Source organism: Carassius auratus, unplaced genomic scaffold, assembly GCF_003368295.1.
Source record: "Carassius auratus strain Wakin unplaced genomic scaffold, ASM336829v1 scaf_tig00216989, whole genome shotgun sequence".
Lineage (NCBI taxonomy): Eukaryota > Metazoa > Chordata > Actinopteri > Cypriniformes > Cyprinidae > Carassius > Carassius auratus.
The window spans coordinates 206,341-231,465 of NW_020528838.1; the positions used below are offsets into that span (position 1 = coordinate 206,341).

At 35.9% G+C, this 25,125-nt stretch overlaps 2 protein-coding genes across 3 annotated transcripts; one reads left to right on the plus strand and one right to left on the minus strand.

The window, feature by feature from the left end:
* Positions 1-1,683: 1,683 nt before the first annotated feature.
* Positions 1,684-11,076, plus strand: map7a (microtubule-associated protein 7a). Of its 2 annotated transcripts, XM_026264532.1 has the most exons (15): positions 1,686-2,121; positions 3,596-3,709; positions 3,933-4,007; positions 4,098-4,261; positions 5,748-5,853; positions 5,978-6,091; positions 6,248-6,396; positions 6,500-6,621; positions 6,963-7,150; positions 7,466-7,622; positions 7,889-8,060; positions 8,372-8,473; positions 9,057-9,107; positions 9,180-9,372; positions 9,683-11,076. In XM_026264532.1, exons 1-15 carry the CDS (start codon positions 2,001-2,003, stop codon positions 9,691-9,693), a joined length of 1,839 nt encoding a protein of 612 aa, XP_026120317.1. In that variant the 5' UTR covers positions 1,686-2,000; the 3' UTR covers positions 9,694-11,076. The 2 variants fall into 2 exon arrangements, with proteins under 2 accessions (XP_026120318.1, XP_026120317.1); XM_026264533.1 differs by lacking the exon at positions 5,978-6,091 and having other exon boundaries at positions 1,684-2,121; positions 6,272-6,396.
* A 1,628-nt stretch (positions 11,077-12,704) lies between these two features.
* LOC113099649 (calmin-like) lies at positions 12,705-24,731 on the minus strand (the record flags this gene model as incomplete). The annotated part of the gene is made up of 12 exons (XM_026264536.1): positions 12,705-14,336; positions 15,590-15,648; positions 16,591-16,669; positions 17,083-17,246; positions 18,744-20,714; positions 20,806-20,888; positions 21,486-21,679; positions 21,768-21,961; positions 22,750-22,842; positions 22,926-23,009; positions 23,099-23,194; positions 24,639-24,731. Coding segments are annotated over 12 exons (3,276 nt in total), but the record flags the coding sequence as incomplete, so codon positions are not given.
* Between the last annotated feature and the right edge of the window lie 394 nt (positions 24,732-25,125).

Sequence of the window (25,125 nt, forward strand, 5' to 3'; positions counted from 1 at the left end):
CTCTCTCTCTCTCTATATATATATATGTTTGACAATTATACATGTCAATTCTATATATATATATATATATATATATATATATATATATATATATATATATATAATTTTTTTCAATCCCACTCTACAAACTAAATTCCAACTGTAACTCAACTGTTTAATATAACATAAATGATAAAAGTAATCATATGTAAAACAGTAACAACATTTTAAATGTAATAATTGCAGATTCATCAATTATATATATATATATATATATATATATATATATATATATATATATTTATTTATTTATTTATTTATTTATTTATTTATTTTTATTAGTGCTGGGCAATTTTGTTTTTAATCACGATTAAATTGCATGACTGTTAAATCGCAATTAATCGCATTGTTATGCACAAAACTAATAATGCTTTCAAAAGTTGTGTATTGTGCACTTTTTTAAATTAAAAAATTTGAAGTACTGCTATATGAACAAAAGTGCAATAGCATTTGGTGTGCAAACACTTTAAACAAATAAGGTGCTTTTTACAGCAGTATTAATTTTACGTAGTAGCAGTTAAAATATTTATTGTAAATCTTAACTTATAGCATTAATGTAATTAAATGAAATATAAAACAAGCTATGTGTCACTGCCAAGACATTAATGTTTTTATAGAAAATATTTTATAGTTTGTTTTAGAAAAACAAGTTATGCTCAGAGCCTCGATCATAACATTATAACAGTCACCTTCTGAGAGACCAGCACGATGACGGGACCCATCGCAGCAGAGTGTGACGCGGGACGACACTTGATGGCAAGGTAGAGACTCGTGTATGCGGGAGAATAATTAGGGTGTGCTTACACTAGGCAATCTAAACCCCCAAAGCCAACATTTTTAGGTTAATATTTAACATTTCTGCAGACTAGTTACCATTGTGACAACATGCCCCACCTCGTAACGATCAATTTGTGTCCAACGAACTGTAAAAAAATGTTTTATGCAAAAATGTAAAGAATTTTCAAACAGCTTTTCTAGTCAAACAAAATGTTTGTTTACATGAGATAATTAACGTGGAAACGTACTCTAGCATCCGTCTCCTCTATAAGCATGATCGGTGTGGCTTAGTGGTTCACAGATTTGATTTAGGAGTTCACCCATCCCATCCCTTTAGGGTGATTGTCCCAAAAAAAAAAAAAAGACAATAAATAGAAAATATTGGTTTAAAGAAGACAAATGCAATAAAATACTTGTGAGCTATGACACAAAAAAGCCACCAATATGGATCCACAGTTGTTACTGATAGCAGAGGCATGACGTCATCTCTCAGTCTGAGAGCAGATCTTCAAGTCAATCAGATGTGAAAAACACATACCCAAGACATGGGACTAGAACCTTTAATTTGGTCTGCAACTGGCTACATATTTTATGTCGCAGGTCACAAATCGATATGCAGGATGAAAGCGGGTTTTCTCTACTGCTATTTCTGGACCCTGGCATGCAGTGTCATGCCTCACACAATTTTGCATATCACCCAGGCAACCATTTAGAAAAAAAAAGCGATTGCATCCAAGTCTCTTTTGTTGTACTGTGAATACTTCATCCTTGCCGCATCTGCTTGCATGCCGTCAATATGACCGGCCAAAGCAATAAAAATACCTCTATAAATTTTTAAAGGGAAACACACCTCCAATAACCACAGCTGCTACCAGCTGGGTGGGTTTCTTTTGTGAGAGCATGGCACATGTGCTCTCTGTACTTATGGATGTTCACTGGCTTGCTTGCTGTGCACGTGTGATGGACGCAGCCAAGACAGGAGCAAATCAGCTGCTCACCCAAGCTCCCTCAGGAAGAATATCAGTCTCACACTCTGCCTCTCTCTCTCTCTCTCTCTCTCTCTCAACCAGTCTATTCCCTGCTAGAGATGCACTGATAAGCCGTTGGCTGGAGTGGAAGACTTGAGCACAGGGAACACAGATGCTCTACATGTATTAGAAGGACACACACACACTCACTGTAAGATGCCAGCTCATCTGAGCCTGGCAGAACAGGAGCGGGAGTGGAGGAAGACAGAGCTGGGTCTCGCTGCGATCTCGGAGAAGGGACGGATGAAGATGTGCGACACTGCAAGGAAACAGAGAGGTTGGTGAGATGCGGACGATAAATATGACATTTATTAGAACTGCAATATCATCTGCTAATACGGCGTCCAAAATTAACTGAGCATATGCATCCTAAAATACTGGATACAAACATATGGATCCTTTTAGTCAGCATAAAGCTGTTAGATATACCCATTTAACTCTACTGTATATACTAAACAACAATGCATTTCTGCATGGTTAGCTCAGACAGTGACGTATTTGGAATGGGTTATGTATGTGTGTGATGATGCTAGCTGTGCTAAATGTGTTTATAAGGGTCTCACATCACATGATAGATGTCTGTTATGTAATGCCTCCTGATGTCAAGCTCATCTAATGTAATTTTCTAAACCAAGTGACTAAAATATGCATGCAAATTCAGCAGTAGGTTCTGCATCCGTTGTGCATCCCTCGACAGCATGGTTGTGGTGATCTGTAGTGTAAAGTTCAGCATCGCCACTTACACTTTAGTCAGGTGCTGAATTTGTTGTTCTACACAGCAAGAGCAAAACAAATGTTGCCTTTGTAATGATGTAAAAGCCCTGGGCTGTCTTGATTCAGAGGACAGTCAAAACTGGCATGAGACAGGCCTCGTGTTCATCTTTATATCTGCCTTTTGGCACTCAATTTTTGTTTATAGAGGTGTTTTTAAAGACACTGAGAAAGGTTTAAATAGTATGGAAGGCCAGACCTGTATTTGTTGAAATACACTTAAGTCAATAGCTTTATCAGAATACACTAAAAACTAAATTATCATCTTTTTTAACCCAAGGGTATTAGTTCTGGGTTAAGTAATGTTGCATGGTTGTAAAGCACCACTTTTAGGTTTTGCTGCGTTATGACACTGAGATGCTAAATGTACAGAGTATGAAGTGTCAACATAACCCAGGGTTTAAAAAACAAAAGTTTTTTGTCTGTGGCTAAAATGGTTAAAATATGTTTACGAGATAGATTTATTAATTTCAAGGCTGCAATTGTTGATTCATTCATTTCATTCAGGATCAGTTGAACATTAGAACAGAAACATTCGAATTTAAAAGTCACTACTAATGCATTTACTTAAACTTTACAAAAATATTTTCTTAAAGAAACGTTATACTGACAACAAAATTACACTATCAAGGGGGAAACTCCCATAAGACAATGGGGTTGCTACTTATCTGAATAACAATGTAACTGATACATGCGTCACTCAAAGTTTCGAAGTAATATCATCGTGCTTATTTCAAGAATCTTTAAAGACAAAGAGATCCATCATGAAGGCTTCCACTATGCTATGCCTTCCTCATTGTCATAATGTTGTAAATCATCACACCCTGACCTTCTAACCTGCCTGTCTGCTTTTCAAACTGGGTTAAAGAGTTTGGTAAACTTCAGCAGAACGTTGACCAAAAAACTAAAAGATTTTCAGATTTTTGGAGTTTTCTATTTTTTCTAAACACTCAGTAAACTGACTCTTCTTTTTTTTTTAGGTTCCAGATCTGATGTTAAACCCACAGCCCTGGAGCAAAAAAGAAAAGCATGTGCTCCACTGAACATCAAATCAGCACAGATTAATATCAGCAAACGAAATGGAAATAATACAGGTCTATAAAAGCTCATATTTATCCATCAATTTAATTAGCATTTTCCTTTCTCCAAGCCTTCTTGTGCCTGATACTGCTGCCATGGATATAAAAGGTCAAATATGATTCACACTTTGGAGCTGAATCTTCCCAGTTGCTCATTTATTCATTCATTGCAACAAGTTGTATTTATAATATTATGTGCTGCATGCAAAAATTTCAGAATGATTATTTTGTAATTTAGAATTAAATGTGCTGAAAGTGGACGAGAGACTGCGATTGGCCCGGGAACGCAGAGAGGCATACCAAAAACAGCTGGGTATTTTTCTTACTCTGAACATGTAACATCATAGCCAAATAAAGAACAAACAGAAAGCTTTAAGTTTTTTTTGGTGTACCTGAACTGTAGCACTGCGCGAGCGCGGTTGGCTGGCGAGGGAAGAGCGGGCCAAGCAGTTCTACGAGAAACACCTTGAGGAGCGAAAGAAGAGGTTGGAGGAGCAGCGACAAAGAGAGGAAAGGAGGAGGATGGCGGTTGAGGAGAAGCGCAAACAGAGACTCAAAGAAGAAAGAGTGAGTTTATGCATGAGAAAAATGGTGACCGTTGGTTGGTGGGAGAGATTCTGTTCCCAAAACAGTTTGGACATTATATAAAAAAAATTTTTTTTTAAAAAAGAGTCAATTAAAAATTTGAATTAATTTTCATACAAAAACAACCCCAAAACTATAAACAAACCTGTTTATAACTCCAAATACTGGTCCGATGTATATAATAAGACACACACACAGTTAACTTATTTCAAAAAGTGAACTTTTACATATTCTAGATTCATGACATGTAAGGTAAAACATTTCAAAATCTCCAGAAAGCTTGTCAGCAGATGGAAGCATAAAGTGCTCCAAAATCTCCTGGTAGATGGCTGCATTGACTTTAGACTTGATAAAACACAATGGACCAACACCAGCAGACATCACAGCACCCAAAATCCTCACTGACTTCAGAAACTTCACACTGGACTTCAAGCAGCTTGGATCCAATGCCTCTCCAGTCTTCCTCCAGACCTTGATTTCCAAATTATATGCAAAATTTACTTTTATCTGAATAGAGGACTTTGGACCACTGAGCAACAGTCCAGTTCTTTTTGTCTTCAGCCCAGGTAAGATGCTTCTTACATAGTTTCAGAAGTGGCTTGGTAGCCCTGTTCCTAAAGACGTTTTAGCATGGTGACTCTTGATGCACTGACTCCAGCTTCAGTCCACTCTTTTTGAATCTCTCCCAAGTGTTTGAATTGGCTTTGCTTGACGTTATTCTGGAGCCTGAGGTCATCCCTGTTTGTTCTGCACCTTTTCCTACCCAATAGGAAATCCTTTTTTCCTTCCAGTCAACTTTGCATTTAATATGCTTTGATACAGCACTCTGTGAACAGCCACCCCTTTCAGTAATGACCTTCTGTGACTTACCCTCTTTGTGGATGGTGCCATGATTGTGTTCTGGACCATTGCCAAGTCAGCAGTCTTCCCCATTATTGTAGTTTCAAAGAACAAGAACAAGAGATACCTGGAATTTAAACTGTAGCGATGGTCATTTAATGAATCTCAAATGTAAATATTCTAATATGGATTGGAATACTAAAATACTGGAATGTTGAATTTTAGAAGCTGCAAGATCTAATCATCAAAAATTAAAACCATTTGAATTGTTTTACTTTACATGTCATGAATCTAGAATATATGAAAGTTATACTTTTTAAAATTATTAAAAAAAAAAGACCTTTTTCACAATATTCAAAAAATTTTTACACACACATACAAACACAAACTACTATAATTTAAAAAATAAAACTTGAGATCAAAAACTTTTCAGAATCATGAGAAACCACTATAATCAAATGTGTCCAGATATTAGACTGTGTCTACCATCTGTTTGTGTGGGTTTCATAAACACTGTAGCACTGTTTGCAACAACTATGATGAAAAATTGCTGTGGAGATTTTGCAACCATGATTAAAAACACACGGAGCATGGGATAATGGGAGTGTTTTTTTATCCTGTGTTTTAGGAGCGTTATGAGTCTGTGGTGCAGAAGACGATGGAGAAAAGTCAGAAGGCCAAACAGAAACCTGGCCACTGCTCACGAAGGGTCGCCAGGAATGAAAACAATAATGGTGAATATTTCAACATGAGATTTAAAATGCAATACTGTAACTGGCACTAAAACTCTCTTCTAGCCTTGCATCTACTTTCCCAACTCCCTTTCTGTTAGTTGCTCTGCTTTCTGCTCTCCTCTAGCTAAACGCCGCTCTCTTAGTCAATGGGAGATTGACCTTGTCCGTCGTCTTCAGACTCCTACCGTCTCTTATCTAGCCAGAAGCAAGAGTGCTGTGTGTCTGTCACGAGACACAGGTATCACTTTAGACTGAGGAATTCACAAATTGCAAGGAAATCACAAATTTGGAACTGGACGTAATAAATATCGGCTTCCCGTATTCTTCTTCTCATGCTCATTGCTTAAACCTCTCCGTACTCATTCATCCTCATTACTTCACCATACATCTTCAGTTGTTCATATTTGTCGTCGTTCAGCCTCATGTCATACCATGAACTCAAGCATCACACGCAAGCTCCAGGTGCACTGCGGGAAAGTGGCAAACAGGCCTGTAAGCTCAAGTCCAAACATCGCCATCCGAAGAACCACCAACAGAGAGCTGGTGAGAGTTCACATTCATTTTTAGACCATTTGTTGAAATATAAAAATCAATGATTCTTTGTTGCATGACATACTGCATGTAATTTTTACAAAAAATATTTCAGGCGGTAAAAGGCAATTTTGTGGGACTGGACTTGAAAAAGCCACAGCTACAAACAACAACAAACAAAATCAAGCCCAAACAGGACACAAAACCACCAGAGAATACTGTCCTCCCAACATCACGGTATGTTTTATATATTTGTACAGCAAAATCTCTTAACTAAAGTCTTTCAATTTAATATCACTGCTAAATATAGCAGTAATTTTCATGTTTATATCATTGAATGTCATGTAGAAGAACAATGGTAAGAAACATCTCCAGCAGCAACTTGCAATTTTACATTTCAACCACAGGTGGCGACAGAGAGGCAAAATGCTGTAGTACAGCTTTAAAGAGCTCTAGTGATTTCACTTTCTTATAGGAATGAATAAAACTAAACTTAAGTTTCCTCACACTCTCAAAAATCACAAAATTATACTGTTGGACATTATGACCCGTTCTCTCTTTATTGACCCGTTTCAAAGGCTGCAGAACAGATCACATATCAGACAAGCCACACTTAAACAAGACAGTTTGCCTCCACTGCAAGAAGAGGAGGATCTAGAATCTGAGGAATCGCTTGCTCAACAATGTCTGCAAGATAACCAACTCCTGTCGAATCCAGCTACTAATGGGCCTTCCAACCCATCAGCAGGCTCTCAGATTCCTAATGGTTAGTGAAAAAAGTTTTCCAATAATTTCCACATTTTAATAACATTACAAATTCTGTTTAAAATGTGCTAAAATTGCTCTTTGTGACGAGTACTGCATTAGGTTACTGTACTGTGGAACAAATGAATGTTTTGTGTAATATATATCTTCGCTTTTTTCTATATATACACACACAAATCTTTCATTTATTATGTATAATTTAAATAATATACTATATAATAATTTAATTATCTATATGAATATCTATATATTTCAGATATTTATAAATTTATGGAAAAAAAAATCCTTTCTCTCTCTAAAATTTTTTCACTTTCAGGACCAAGTCAGATTGGTGATGCAGCACAATTGAGAGCTGCTGCTTGGACTACAGATGCTGAAGAGGCCACTCGCCTGCTGACTGAGAAAAGAAGACAAGCTCGACTCCAGAGAGAGAAGGAGGAAGAGGAGTGCAGACTGAAAGAGGAGATGGAAAGGTTTTTTTTTTGTGTATCCTTACCTTTCTTGAATGTCCTCTTCTATGTCTTAGTATTTTACTGTAACTGATTTTGATTATCAGTGCTGAATTGTTTTTTTGAAATGAAAAAGGCAACAATCTAAGTTGTTCTTCGCTGAAGTAATTGGACAATTAAATGTGCTCAAGTTAAAATTCTGTATTAGAAAACACAGAGTTTGGACTTCATGGTGACAGATATAAATTCTTAAAAGTGCATTAGGCACCTAACTGAGCTCATCTTTGCAGAAAGAACAGAGAGGAACTGGCCCGTCAAAGAGTTGAAGAACGAGCCAGACAAGAAGCAGAGGCCCTCAAACTGGAAGAGGAGAAGAAGAAGACCGAGGAAGAAGAGCGACTCAAGGCTGAAGAGGAAAACACTCGCAGACAGAAAGAGGAAGAAAATAAGCTTCAACAGCAGGTGTTAAAAGCTTTTGGCTGTTTAAATCATTTTTCCAAATGTTAAATCATATGAAAGTGTAACCAAAAAGTGAATACAATTTGAGCTCTGGCTTTAATTTGAGGCTGATTTGACCAGTGGGAAGTGCTTAAGAAAAAGATTCCTTTCACACTGACATACCATCTTACTTGTCTTTTGGTCAAGTTTTTTGGCCTCTGACCATTTTTTCTCCCACCTAAAATAAAGCTACGATCATGTGTTAAATGGATCATTGGAAATAAAAAAATAAAAAAGTAAAAAAAACTCCTATAACCTCCATAATGTACTCTCAGAGGGAGCAAGAGGCTCGTCAGAGGGTGCTGGAAGAGCAGCAGAGACTGGAAAGAGAGAGTCGTTTCCAGAAAGAGGAGGCCGAACGCCAAGAAAGGAAAAAGGTACAACTTAGAAACAGACAGCTATTTAGCCAACTGTGAAATTTCACCCATAAAATGAGAAGATCATTTATATTTTGAACATTGCAATGCAAAGCTTTGGGGTCAGTACGTTTTTGTTGATTTTTCTTTGAAAGAAATTAATACTTTCATTCAGCAAAGACGCATTACACTGATCAAAAAAGAAGAAAAAGAAATTAACAGAAATTACAGTTTATAATGTTACAAAATAATACAAAGTGCTGTTTTATTAATCAAACCATTTTATCATGGTTTATCATGGCAGCACAACTGTTTTCAACATTGATATTAATAATAAGAAATGTTTCTTGAGCAGCAAATCAACATATACAAATGACATCAAAATTTTCATGTGACACAAAATTCAACTTTGCCATCTTAGGAACAAATAAAATGTCAAACATATTAAAATAAAATAAGAAGTAATTTTCACAATATTACTGTTTTTACTGTATTTTGTTTAAACCAATGCAGCCTTGGTGAGCATGAGAGGTTTCTTTCAAAAACACAGAAAATCTTACCGACCCTAATGTATATTGTGATTTACATTTTTTTCCCAAATCAGCGTCTGGAAGAAATCATGAAAAGAACAAGAAAGACAGAGTCTGATAACAAGGTAAGACTATCACTGGCAGGAGCTTTGTTTATGCCTCCTCTAGAGGCCCTGCTCACTTTTTGTCCCCTTTAGAAAACTGCGTCAGTGAAGGACAACTTGCCTTGTGAGAACATGAAGCCTGTAATCAGGCTACCAGGTACAGGACAAGTGCCAAAACTGGAGCTGAGGGACGAGGAGGATATGCTTCCTACTGTGGCCTTTAAGGAGCGACGGTCCTTCCGCAGTCTTTCTGGCCTGGATGAGATACAAGCCCATCAGCAAACCGGTATGTGAATACATTCATCTGACTGCATGTTATCTCAATAAACATTAAGTTAGTAATATGCAACTCAAGTTTAGATTTGATTATTTAAGGATTCGATTAAATATTATGCAAGAATGGCTATTAAAGTATAATTTAAAGATATCTAAAGCAAAAACCATCTGTGTTAAAAAAAATTAATTATTTGGTAGAGTATACTATTAAATGCATGCAACCGGTTTTTATATTATAAATACATCAGAATTAAGTATTTAGAATTTGACATGCTATGTAGTTGGTATACAAAATGTTAATGTTTTCCCCAATGCTTCAGAGGTTATTTAACCCACGGACCCGTCATATGATGCCAAGACCATCAGAGCAACTTCAGCAAGCTTGTCTTTCTGAACAACACAAAACATCATATGCACTTAATTTCCCTGCACTTTAATAATCCTGTAGTTTAATAGTCACACTTCTTTATCTGTATTACAATTCTCGACTGCCCAGTTAAATGCCTAAATTACAGCTTTATTTGCTAGAGTGACATCATGCATCGCTCAGAAGCCAGATAAGTTTTGGTATGTGGTAAGATTCACTTAATAACAATAATGATAGTAATAATAAGAATACTTGAATAATACTTATGGACTTAAAGATAGACTACCCACCAAATAAAACTTGAATTATTCATTTTTAAGCTTTAATTTCATCATATTGTATATTATAGCCAGTATGGTTTTATGAAGACAAATGCTTTCTCCGCAAATGTCTGAGCAGTGATGTAATGGTCTTATGGATTTATCAGTCTTTTTTTTTTTTATAAATATACACATGTAAATGGTAATTCACCTGCATGACTGCATACTGTAAACTACAGTTTAAAAGTTTGGGGTCAGTACAATTTTTACCAATACTTTTTTCTGCAAGAATGCATGACAATGATCAAAAGTGATAGTAGAGACCTAAGATTGTTACAAAAATAATATCGAAAATAAATGCGGTTCTTTTCTAATCAAATGATCCTAAAAAAAAATGCATTTCAGTTGCCATTAAAACATAAGCAGCATAACTATTTTCAACATTGATAAGTTTCTTGAGCACCAAATCAGCATGTTAGAATGATTTCTGAACAATCGTGTAACATTGAAGACTGGAGTAATGATGCTAATATTCAGCTTTGTATTTACAGAAAAAAAAATATTAATACATTTTTAATAAAATAGATGCAGTCTTGGTGAGCATGAGAGAATCAAATCTTACAAACCCCAAACTTTTAAATGGTAATGTCAGTGTATTTTATATCTGTGCTAGAAACTATTCATGTAATTAAGGATCTCTCTTTTCAATGCTGCTGCTTTGACTCATGAGGATACACACTTATATACAGAGGATAATGTCCATCTGTCCTTATTGCTTACTAGTGCTTTTGTGTCAAAGTATTACACCAAACCGGTGAGCTCATGAATTTCCATGGTTTCTGATTTTACACTGCTGCTATTTAGCTGTTCCAAATAAAAACACCCTCACCCCAACCCCTTTTAATAAATGAAAATGTATGATTATATTATGTGCTCGTCTGCCTTATAAACATTACTATAGTGTGCCGCCGGTACCTGCTGAACTTGTGCAATGATAGAGGCTTATGCAAATATGGTCTAAAGATGTAAACAGTTCAATTAAATGTTTTTTTTAATCAGTGTAAGTAAATAAATAAGCTTAAAAAAAAGATTGGTTGTTGGTGTTATTTTATTTTTATTTTTATTTTTTATTTTATTTTACCACAGTCTAGTAAAACACAATTAAAAAGGAATAACCATTGCATTTTCCACTTGAAGTTTCACCACACGCTGAAATGATCCGAGAACTGAATGTTCTTGTACCCAGAGAACATTTACATGTTTGGTAAAAGGGCTGCGAGTTTGGCAAACAGTGACGAAACCTCAGATGAGAAGAATCGTGGAGAACTGAAGCAAGTCTAGCAGAAAGGACATGTAGTTCAGTACTGTTCCTTGATGAGTCTCTAATATGTTCTTCGGTGCTAAAATTAAGTTTCTGTTAAATATGGAACAACCATAAATGTACAAAAAGGACAGAAAATGATTCGTGACACTGATGGTCTAGAATAATATTTGTATACAACTTTAATTGTAGAAGTATGTTTTTTTCTTCAATATCAACGATTTATGTTTATGCATTTAATTTTAAGCAACATTTTGTAATGTTTTAATAATATATAAAATCTTTTACTAGAATTAACTTTACATGACTTAAACAGATTATGCCAAAAATGTGACGTTGTATAATGTTAGTAATAGTTAGCCTAGTCTCTGACAGGCCAAATTACCCAATTTATAAAGTTGTATGTCAAGCTAGGTTAATTTCGTGTTAGATAATAATTTATCTAACATATCTAATCGTTCAAAAAACATGGGACTTGTGCCTCTAATGCTTTAAAATAAATAAATGGGTCAACAAATTGTACCCTATTCCTGGAAAGTGCCACAAGCAGCCATAACAGACATTGAACCTCGAGGGACTGAATTTGGAGCACTTACCAGATTTTGTGGGATTAAAGGGAGTTTGAACAACATTTGGTTGGATTATCCGGGTAAAACCGCATCAGATGACAAAAAGGCATCGCTGTTTGAAGCCAACAGTGGAATTCTCAACTAAATTTAGGCTAATTGCATCACCTGTCCACAGCTGCTGCTTGACTGTCTGTGAGGCGACCAACTGTGAGCCGTATTACGTCACCTCATGCTTGATAAAGATAAACATTAAGTATGGCAAAGTAATCTCTCTGTGCTTATCCTTCAATTTTATGTGTTTATTAAACCGAGGTGTGTCGACAGCCTGATAAACACGACGTGAACATATATAAACAAACGTAGATGTTCGAGTCGACCAGCAGATGGCGCTACTAGCAAATTAAAGATTTCAGCATACCCGCTGACTAGAGGGAGATTGACGCGTTCTAATGCTGAATTATCTTCACATATAGGCCTATGCATCAAATTTCCAGCATTTCAGAATTAAAAACGTTATTTGTTAATATGCTCTCATGCTTAACGACGCATGCAGTACGTCCTTTCACAATTTCTTAAGTAAGTTTACTTGTAAAATTTAAACTTTAATGCAAACAGCTGCTTTACATATACTGGGTGAAATAAATGTGTCTTTAAATGTGAACTTTTAAATAATGCATTTGCTGACTTGGCTTTGTAAAAAATTATAGACACTGAAACTAAAGTAGTCTAAATAGTAAATTCAACATTTCATTCTTGCATTTTCAGAAATTAAAATGATAAATGTATGAAATCAGAATACAATAAAGCACACAACAGACACAGCATCCAAAGGATATATCATTTATTGCACTACAGTGCATTTAAACATGAAAATGTAACAGTTTTCATTACAAAAGCAGGACATGGATTCACTTGGTCACTTTAAAAAATGTTTAAAGACACAAGTTACTTCCCATACACATTCTCATGCAGGACGTTTGGCTTGTTTGCAATTTCGGACATATTTTGTAGGCTTATAAATTTATGAGGATGCATTAACATTCTGGTTTTAGGCCAGAGTTTAATTTGCAATGATCATGCGACTAGCTCTCAGCAGCCAGTGTGCTTCTTCTGTTCTGTACAGTTCATATTTCAGCTTACAATTTAGGAAAACGTAAGAAATAACTTTTTACAACATATTACAGGCCCCACAGGCTCAAATTAAATCCTTCGGTTTTGGGATTTATATCAGTCCAGAGACCTAAAAACCACCACTAACACCTTCAGTGTCCAAAATATTATGATTTCACTCAATATATTGTATTTATAAATGTGTAAAATGACCCATAAATCTGTTATCTTGTGTACTCTTGCTTTTTGTAGAATGCATAAAATATTTACTGTAAGTGCAGGATTTATTATTAAAATAATAGGCAAATGCATAATTTGTTCATTGTGTTGGGGATAGGTTTCCGTATCTTTAACTGAATCTTTGGCAGTCCTTCTCTTGAGTCTTTTTAAAAAAGTGCTGTTGACACCATAAAAGTGTCTCTAAGCTTAGAGAGCCCTATATGATGTTTCTTAATATAGATCTATACCATAATACCCTGGCCTTATCATATCAAAAATGTTAGCAGAATATAATCTAAGCATGTATTTGTGCTGAAAAACCTTAATTTTTACTATATAATGCAAAAAATAAAAGGGGTGTTTCTAATGTGATCACTTAAAAAAAAGATACATTCAAAATCTCATAGCATTATAGCTTTAAAGCATACCAAAAACCTTCACTTACTTCATACAAACAGACGCACAGTCTTACAGATGCTTTTTCTTCATATAATGTATGCCTAAACAACATAAAAGGCAAGAAAGCATGTTCTTCAGAAGCATTATAAATAATCTGTTATGTAATTGTGCTCCATGTGCACTTAATGCATCCATACATTACCCAGTTAAAAGTTGACTGAAAACAAAAACCCTCCAACCAAGAGAGAAAAAAACACTTTTTCTTTGTGTGCAGATGTGAAAGGAAATACGAAAGGCAACTAAGCTGATCAATATGGCCAATCTTTTTTATTTATGCCTTAAAGACCTGGGTCAGAGGTCCTGGTTCATGTTAAAGGAATAGTTCACTCAAACAACAAATACATTCTGTCACTCACTCTCATGTTCCACTGAACACAAAAGAAACTCTTTATCAGAATGTCTGTACTTAAATTTTCAGGTGAACTACTCCTTAACTAGAAGGACATGATCAGAGTTGTAGGTGTGAACATTAATTTTCTTATATATGTATTTTAATATTGCAGTCATTCATCTGTGTTAAAGAGGAGTTTAGGGAGCGTCCTTAAATCAATCTGAGGCAGGACAAGAAGGCAGTACACAAACAGCCAAGCTGCCAAAATGATGTAGACAAGGTCGGACAAGGTTGTGTCATATGTGGTTTCTGGACTCGCAGCAGTCTTGATCTCCAAGCTGTAATGAAACAAAAAGAGTGCACAAACTATAAGTCAAGTCCATTTTTTTGTAAACAAAGCAGATAAAAAATACACACTGATGCTTTAAATAAATTTAAAGGAATAGTTCACCCAAAAGTAACCCAGGATGTAGATGAGTTTGTTTCTTTATCAGAACAAACTAACATTTTGCATCACTTGCTCACTAATGTTTCCTCAGAAGTGAATGGGTGCCACAAGAATGAGAGTCCAAACAGCTGATAAAAACATCACAATAATCCAAAATTTTCCACCCATTCACTGCAGGGTGAGCAAGCAATGTAATGCTAAATTTCTCCAAATCCGTTGTGATGAATAAACAAACTCTTATATACATTTCAAATGACCTGAGGGTGAGTAAATGTTAATCTTTTTTATTTTGGGGTGACTATACCTTTAAATACCTATGAAATCTTTTTTTGTTCTTGCATTAGTCTGTGTCTGTTAGCTCTGAGCCTAATATACAGTAAATGCTAGTATCCTCATAACAGTTGACTAAATCTTTAGCAGATAAACATTTCAAATGTACAGTCTTTCTCTTTCAAGAAAACAAACCAAAAATATCGATGGATCATCTTGTACTGTGGTTTCAATAAAAATATGTCACCACTGGACACAAATGCTTGTCAAGTGACTTGTCAGAAAAGTAAGTCAAGAAAGCGTCTTGTCATGTTAAATAACTGCAAAAACAGTTTCAGGCTAGCAAGTATCGGTGTGTCGCAATACATTGTGCTTCCATATTTCCTAGATTACTGTTGCTGCAAACGTTTACTCAATTTCATCACTGCAGGACTGGCACTGACAACATAAAGCATCGTACATTTGAGGATTAAAAATACCTTAGGGGCTTAAACACAACCCATGCCACACCCCCAAACACCCTCCCATCACAGGTACAAAGAAGACACCCAGTCTGAACAAATACAAACACTCCTGTTTTATTGATGTGAGGTCTAATAAAACAGGGATGGAAGTGTTTGCCCGAACAGGTTTTAAGTGCACTGAGTCAACTCCAATTGCTACATTGCATGAGGTTAGGGTGGAAATTGGGATTATCTGTTTCTGTAAAACAAGATAATTACAATAATACCACACCCCAGGCTGAATCACAGATACAAGTCTTTGTTTTGCATTACAATTTTTATTTTTGATAACTTTATCAAAAGGTTTATCTTATAGGTTCATCTTAATCCGTCTTGAAGATATTCAGTATGAATGTATAGTTTTAGTTACCTTTTATTTATGATGGTACTGTCCACTTTGCTGCGGTCTAAGGCCTTCCCATTTTGTCCCTAGTGAAAAGAAAACAAGAGATTGGTGAAACCAAATAACATGTAAATTAACAGTACATTAATGTAGTACCAGAAAATAAGGCTGTCAACTTCTATCGATTTTAACTATGTGGAACTTACACTGCAAGCTGAAATCATTATAAAACAATGTTGTTCAAATGTTTGAATTCAGTGTGTTCTTTTTGTTTGTTTTCCAATAAGTCATAAGTCTGTTATGCACACCAAGGCTGCATTACTTTGATCAAAAATATGGTAAAAACAATCAAATATTATTATTATTTAAAATAGCTGTTTAAAATTGTAATATATTTCAAATGTAATTTATTTCTGTAATGCCAAAATGGATCTTAAATGGATATGTTTTTAGTGTCCTATGATCCTTTAGAAATCATTCAAATATACTGATTTGAAGCTCAAAAATATTTCCTCTTATGATCCATGTTGAAAATCTTTTGTGTAAACATAATTTATTTCAGGACACTTTGATGAATTGAAAGAGCAGCAAAATGTTTTTTGATATATTATATCTGTATTTATTGCCTCTTTTATGCATTCATGCCAAATAAAAATATTAATTTCTAAAAAAACAAACCCAAAAAAAAACATTTGATGTCATTACAAAGTTGTAAAATTAGGGGGCACAAACAGGAACATTGCCACAAACCCCTATAAATATAGAGATGACCCTGAGGATGAGCAATCAAATAATTCAAAGAGATTTTTAAATTTGAATGATTGTTCCTATGTGGTTGCTTAGGTGTTCTGACTATTGTTTAGCAGATTGCTATGTGGCTTCTAGTGTTTTCTGGGTCTTATTTACAGGCAGAAGTCAAAAGAGCCCACCCAGGAGTCTCTGTAATACTCTTGCCCCTAGATACATCTTGGATCCTTTAAAGTCTATGCATTTTATTGTAACTAATAATACCTTTTGCATTAACAAACCTTTGATTCAGTGATGTCAATGACCTTTCTCAAGTGTATAGTAGTCAAAGGTTGGCTTGCATCCCTCCCAGCTCCTTCCCTTTTAAGAGAATGACAAATTTGTTATGGCTGATAAAACACGTTTCATATGCCTCACTGCACTTTAAGAAACCATATATGGAGCCAAGTTACAATTAAGCGGATCTATTCATGACAGATTGAATCCTGGCCAAAAGCAGAGTAAACTTCATGACTTCAATCAGCTGTAAATGGAAAACACACATTTTTTTTTTACATTAACCCGACATGCTGTAAGATTAAAAAGTTTGCATCATTGATCTGAAATGGATATGACCTGTTCACCAACCAGTTTTTAAAACTAAACATTAAGTACATTTAAGGCAATTTGCAATGGATCTAAGAGGCTTATGAGGTCACATCCTTCAGAAAACAGAATGCTCCCCTGTGGCACGGGCTGAGTATCTGTAGCAGACTCTATTAATAGAGCTGTACCTCAGAGCCCCAGTGTTTTCTGTGGCAGCAGCGCTGGTCAGGTCGTCATCTGTCTTAACGGTCTCACAATGCTCAGTGGGTGAATCAGGCTCCACCGCGCCCCATTCTCCCGGGTGCCTGTCAAACGGGCTTTGCTCCTGGATATGCATGTATCCCGCTCTGTCCTAGTTGGACACATGTAGAACAGAGTGAATCTATAATGCAAGACTGAACTTCAATATCCAGAATAAGATAACGAACTTCCACTTTAGTAAAATTATTGACTGTCCCTGCAACAAGTACTGAATTATTTCAATAACTTATTGTTAACAATACTAAAAAGCTAAATAATTGACATTTTACCTAGCAGCAATACATTAAATTGATCAAAAGTGACAGTAAGACATTTAAAATGTCCCATAAAAACTTTCTTTGTAAATCTTCTATTCATCAAAAATCCTGAAAATGTTTAATATTATGAAAATATATAAATGTTTAAAATATTGTGGTTTCCATAAAAATATTAAGCAGATACCAAATCAGCATTTAAAAATTATTCTGATTGACCATGTAACACTGAAGACTAAGGTTATGGCTGCTAAAAATTCATCTTTGCCATTACAGGACTAAATTGTATTTTACATTATATTAAAATAGAACAGAATTATTATTATTATTATTATCATTTAATTGTAATAATATTTGACCAGGCAAAACATTTGGGCAAAATCTTACAAACCCCTTTCTAACAGTAGTATATATAGAGGTGAGTGATAGTTCAGATGAACTATGGAAAATATATACTATTTATACCAATAAATGAGTTTACATTTTTATATATCAGAATCACAACTACTATATATTTTTTTTTTTTTCATTGTCCACTCTTATTAAAACATCAACTGGAGACAAAGGAGAGAGTAGAGAACCAGACTCGATCTGACACAGCCCATATGAGCACCACAGCTCATTATGAACAGTAAAAGCATGTGTGGCTCCAAGAATGCCACACCAAAGAAATGTTTGACACTGTAACTGAACCCAACTACAGAGAGCTGATCCACATACTCGTTATGTGAGGGAATTGAACAGTCACACTTTATTTTAAGGTCAAATTCTTGCCATTTACTACGATTTTTAACTCAAACTCCTAATTTGGTGCTTATTAATTGTTAGTAAGGTAGTTATTAAGGTATTGGGTAGGAATGAGGATGTAGAATATAGTCATGAAAAATATGTGCTTTTATGCATATGCTTTTAGTTTAAGTACTAATAAACAGCCAATATGTTAATAATAGGCATGCTAATAAGCAACTAGTTAATAATGAGAATCAGTCCCTATACTAAAGCGTTACCAGTTGAACTTGTCTTTCATAGTTCATCTCAACTATCAATCTTTAATCAGGAAATTAAAGCATGTTAAAGAGGAAAATGAATACAGTATTAGTACTTTTGGCTCTGAATATTTGGGCTATACTCAAAGGACTTGATAGCAACTGTAACAGATCATTAAAGGAAAGATCACTTTGAGTAATGCTCTGAAGTGAACTACATTTGGAAAAGGAGGTCGTGACCTTGAAAGAACTCATATGCTGATACCACTGCTTCTGTTTGTAGGTCAGTCCACGCATTAAACTGCGCCTTGTTTTCTAGGCCATAGGAAAGTGAGAATGAAAAATAACCTTTCTGGACTTAAATCCCCTGGCGTGGTCCTCTGAAGTGTCTTCAGTGTCTGTATCTGATTCAGTAAGTGAACGCTTAGGAGGTGCCGGCTGAAGCGGAGTCATGCTGAGGGACAGGCGTAGCTCTGCGGGACGTCTTTCAGGGTACCCACGGACTCCAATTATAAACTTTGAGTCCTCAAAAGTGGTCTCCTCTTCAATTGGTAGTTCAGTGCTGGAAAATTCTGAATGAAGTCTGTGCGGGCTTTGGGAAGGTGTAGAGTCATTTTCTCCATCATGGATGCTGGTGTCAGAAAGAGGCTCCACACTGGCTTCAGAGACTGAATTCAGAACTTCATAGTGGGACTCCACTACTGATACAGGTCTGTTATCCTTGGCCCCTCCAGGCTCCGTATTGTCTGAAACCTGAGCTTGGCTTTCACTGTTTGTATTGTGAGAAAACTCTGTCCTCCTTACGCCGTCTGACCCACTTTCCGAGTGGCTCTTACCTATAATAAGCAGATCTTCATGAATAACTTTACTCTCTCTTGGTTCATTCTTGAGATCACTTACAGCTCCATTTAATTCATTGTTCTTTTTCCTTGGATTGTCCTCAGAGTTTCCTTCTGATTCACTGAAATGTCTCGAGTCTGATTTACAGTCCTTCTCAGTTGAGTTTAAATGGGACAGACAATCGTCACCCTGTTCGCTTGATTCCGCTGAGCTTTTTGCCACAGGACCTCCACACATATAACACACTTGATCTTCATCAGGAATCTCAACTTCTGTTTGGCTCCAATCTGGGATAGGTTCTTCTGGCTCCTCAAATACCACATCCTTCACCTCGCTTTCCAAGACAGCTTCTTGTTCCCCATCACGGAGGTCACTGTTCTCATTGGTTTCAGAATGACCATTTGTAAGATTTTTGTCTTGTTCCTCTGTTGGTTCTTCAGCCAAATCAGCACACAGTTTAATATCCTCCTCACTTCCTGATATAGAAACCATCTCGTACTGCAGAACTGGACATTCAGGCTCACTGTCATCCTCAAATATGAAAGGCTTCTCCTCAGGTCCATCCGTCAAATCGAGAGTGTCCCTCTGCATGGCTTTTGTATAGGAATCTCCAGATCCCAGATCTCCACTCACTTCTTCATCAACATTGGAAGTGAGTAGACTCTCATCTTCAGGTTGAGCTGTCATGGCTTCCTTATTATCCTGAAAGTATCCCGAGTCACTTTCCAAACATGAAGAATCATCAGACGATGGCTTGACTTGTTCCTGGTGTTCCAAAGGATTCGTTTCGGTTTGTTCTAAAGATTCTGATTCATTCCTCATGTCTTCACTGGGCAAATGATTAGCAGATTGTTCTTCTTTCAGATCTAAGATGTATTTGTAAGCATCGTCCTCCTCAGATGGCGCAGTAGATTTGGCATGTAAACTATCCATTGAGCCGAGAGAATAGTTTCCCTCATCTATGAAAAGCTCACGGTCCAAATTGTTCTCCGGCGTGCTCTCTTGTGAAACTGGTGATCCTAAATCGGAGGTCACTGGTTCAACGGTACCAGCAGTACTGCTCTCGATTATCGGATCCTCATTAATCCGGTGAGAGTTAGTAGTCTCACTAAGTACCTCGCTCCACGAGTCTGGAGAGTTAACAGCAGAATCCGAAGAGAACGAAGGTTGCGGAGAGCTAATGGTGGACACGTCTGTGTTCAAGTCCAAGAGGGGCTTGTCAACTGCAGGACTTGGACTTGAACCCACCGATGACCCTTCACTCGCCCAAGGTTTGTCCTCAGGGGACTGTGGAAGGACTGGGGAGGTGATCTGCTCACGATCTTCAGACACTGAGGAGATGAAGATCTTCGGTGGTGGCTGAATAACATCTTTCTTGACCATATAAGACTCCCGTTTCCTCTGTACTCCATTCCGAACAGGAGGTTCGTTCATTCGAGTGCCGGCTTTGTTTCGCTCTAGAATATCTAATGTGTCATCCTATAGAAAACAATTAAGGAAAGCACATTTAGTTTAGAAGTACAATACTTGTCCTATATTGATGTGATGTAATTAGATGAAATGTTCCTACCTCCTCAATTCCAGGAAAGTGCTCCAAAAACTGGGACACATAGGTCATTACGGACTGTTCATCAGGTGGGTTCAACATCACATCTGACGAGTTATATCACATAATTTTAGTTAAAATGTGCAAATGTATTTCAAAACAAATCAAAGCTACAGCAAATGGAAGGTAACTGAGATTCAATTTGTTACACAAGTAAATACAATGGCCAAAAAAGGTATTTGGACACAGCCTGACTTGAATATTGAATATATTTTGCTTTACATAACGTAATAACAAAGTGCAATTAATTTAACATTTAAATGTAATAATTTAGCAGTCACTTTTATCCAAAAGTGGATGAGAAATAAGGAACATTATAAACACTTTATTACAAGAACCAATGAGAATATTGTTATATGTTTAAGTAACAGATAATAAGAGCTATTTAAGAATAACAATGAGTTATTTAAATGTATTTTATGCAACTATTAACTATATATAATTATAATTAACTATTAAATATATACTTTATCATTTTTAAGTGAAACTTTTTTTAGAAGAAAATTCTAGCATTATTTATTTGCAGATGCCACTTGATTTTGATACGTAATGTAATTACATTCATGTTTGTTAAAGGGTGACTTCAGTGTACAAATACAAATAGATTTTGGGGCTGCAAAGACATCCAACACTTTGATATTTACCCTCAGGTTCTAGCAGTCTTGGGATCCCAAGGCTGTAGTGTGCTGTTCTGAAAGCTTCCTCAATGTTCTCTCTGGGCGTTCGGAGCAGCGCTCTTCTCATATCAACCAAACTAGGGTCAATGGACTTAATCACAGCCAGGAAAGCCAGACCACTTGTCCAGCTCTTTCCAAAGTCCTGCACAGCAACTCCATATCTGGAAGAACACAGTATCCAGCAATGCTTTGAATAAACGGCCAATCTCACTTTAAAAAAAATTCCCAGTGGCCAATGAAATCACTTACTTTCTAGTACGTCTCTGGACCCATTGCAGGAGGGTCTTGATCACCCTTCCATGACCTCTTGGAGCAATGGTGGGTTTTCTCTCATCTGAGGGCGTGCTGGAGTGGGAAGTGTCTGAATCAGAGCTGGTGGGTATGGATGACAGGCTGGAGGAGGAAGGGAATTGACTCTTAATGTTCCCCGTGAGTTCTTTGATCTGTAATACAAACAGGTCATTACTGAACAAGTAGACGACAGGCAATTTCTCAGCGTGGTGGCTTTTCCTATCATCCTGCTAAGTAAACTCTTTGTTCTATCTTAACACTGACACTGATCTCTTAAGTGATAAAAGAGTTGCTTTGTCTCTAGATAAAACTAGATAAGATTAGTGCACATTTGGACCCTAAACCAATATTATGCGATTGCCAAGAGATTCAGAATGTGCATATTCAACCACTGGTCCAATTAAACATCACTGTTTCCCACAGCCTATTTTTTTAATTGCACTTAATCCAATGTTTAACTATTTATCCCTCCAAATCCACTTAAATATATGGTTAAATTTATTAAATGTATTTTTTTTATATTAAAAATATATTATTATCATTTAAATGTGTATAACTGTAAGATTTTTATTTTAAGAAATTATTATTATTTCACCCAATGATGGATAGAATTGCTCAAAAGTGACAGTAAAGGTTTTTACATAGTTACAAATGCTAAAGAAATACTAAAATGAAACGTCTATTAAAAGAACCCTGAAAATAAACTGTTTCACATGCATTGCCAAGAGATTCAGAAGGTGCTGTATTTGCAATTGTTGGTCGAATTAGACATCATTGTTTCCCACAGCCACTTAAACCCACAAAGAAAAGACTCTTGAGTGCCAATTAATTCATTGCTTAAATATTTACCCCAGTAAATCCAATTAAATGAAGTCTAATCCAAATGCAATCAAGATTTAAGAATAAAGAAACACACAGGTAAAAAACAAGATTACGCTACCTGAAAAAACAATATGATGTTCCAGATAAGCCCAAGCACTATGGATGGATTGCCATCTGCAATATCAGCTGCATCAATGCTGACTAATTTCACCTATAACCAGAAACACATTCATCACACTTTCAGGAAGTTTTATTTGTTTTTTGTGAGGGTGTGTGATATCAAATGATACTTACGTTTCTTTCCTCCAGAAATGTCAATACCTTGGCGATGTTATTGAGCCTAAAAATACGATGCGAGGACGGCTTGAAGCCATGCAGCTGAAAGGTCAAAGGTCAGCATTTTCTTAGTCATTCGTGGGAACAGATTAAGTACTATGATTCAGAAAATCTGGTGAAATGATTCTCACCAGTTTAGATCCTGAGAGTTCTTCAAGTAGAGCCATCAGAATCTTCCCATCCTGGATATCACGAAACAGATCCCGCACCTCCAGACGAGGGTTGCACTGCACACCAAAAACACATGCAGTTCGTGCAAAATCAAGAAATATTATATTTCTGTCACAATCTATATATATAAAAGGTGAGAAAAATGCTAATGAATATTTAAAAAAAAAAAACATCCAAATATCAAATAATTAAATATCAATTATATTGTTGTCCTAAAAGACAAAGATCAAATGCTTCTCATTGTTCAGAGAGTTTGTAATCAAAAGTCAAAGATTTCAAAATTAAATACTAAAATATTCATAAAATATTGAATTATATTAGATCAAAACTGCTTTATTTTTAGGAGACAGATGTGAAAAGTTGATACTTAAAACAAAACTGAGAACTCTGAGCAGTTCTGAGTGATTTATTTACAGAATATGATTTAAACAAGCCAACACATGTATGTATGTTGAGAACATTTCCCAGAAGAATAAAAAGGATATGATGGGACAACAGTGGAAACTGGAGGGTTAAGGGTGAAATTTTCCACCAAAACAAATCAGACAAAGTGTAATTGTCCAATAGTGGGTCGAAGTTTTGAGAAGAAGCCAAACTCGGGGTCACGGAATAGAGTGACATTGTGTATGAAAACAAAGGATTCATCACTGAGTGTTTTCAGTCAGTATTATGAGACTCTGAAGAATGGAAGCACTACAATCTATAAGCTGTCTACAACACAAGAAGACCGGCGGAGAGCTGCCAGAGAAAACAAAAGAGCAGGCTGAAACGAGTCGCCCCGCTGTTGTGTTCAATGACTAATGCCTCATGCAAATGTATGTGTTTATGTGTGTTTTGTGTCTGTCTCGCCATTTCTGGTAACTAATGAAAGGAGAAGGAAAAATCTGAGAGTGAAAGTGGAAGCAGGGAGTCTCAGACAGTTAAAATCAACACTTTTTTGCAAATGTTAAATATTTTAAAATATCATTTTTATTATTGTAAGTAAAAATGAACTTAAGAAGCATACTGAATTAATTTGAAAAAACAATAGGTAAGATATTATATATATATATATATATATATATATATATATATATATATATATATATATATATATATATATATATATATATATATATATACTTTTTTATATTTCAATTAACTGCATTTTGAAAAACTAATTAAAAAATGATTCAAGTAAGCAATTGAACTGTATTAAAAAAGTACAATACATTTCAACCACTACTTCCCCAAAATACATTTCCTCAGGCCTAATATTCTTCTTACAATTTAGGTTAATGTTTCTACCTCATGCATAATTAATACTAAGAAATTACAATTTCAATTTCCTTCATTAATAATTCAGCAGAGAGATAGAGGTATTCACTTCCTGTTTGTATTAGGCTATGTGTTGCCAGCACAAAGATGGCTGGATAGGTCTGCAATGATGAAATTCTGAACATCTGAAGTCTATAGACTACATCTACTTGGTTCATAGGATCTAAATGAATTTTTTCAGACCTTCTCTAGATGTAGATTCATCCATCTGGTGAATGTTCTCTTCTGCACCACCTCCCTCTCAACTGGAAGAGAAACAAAAACAACAGCGTCACGTCAGCGGAGGTAAATGATGCACAGAGATGAAACGGCAACGGGAAGAAGTTGCTTCATCTAAAACAGCAGCTCTTTGTCATTAATCACATGTGACCTGGAGCAATCGCTCACTCGTGAGCACACCATGGCAACAAAGGCCAAACAGAGCACGATCATTACAGTCAAGGTGAAATGACCAGTGCCCTCCACTGAGCCGTTTTATTTAATGAGCAGCCAACGGCAACCTGTGCTTGTCTATGCATTATTACACTAAGAATGCACTGACACTTGTAGAAACCTCATTAAAAACTAAATGCTTTACACTGTGCTCCAAGTGTAGTGCTGACATGAAGAACAAACATTAATGCACAGCATGTATAGCAAGTATACAATAAATCAGCGAGAGCGTTTTAAT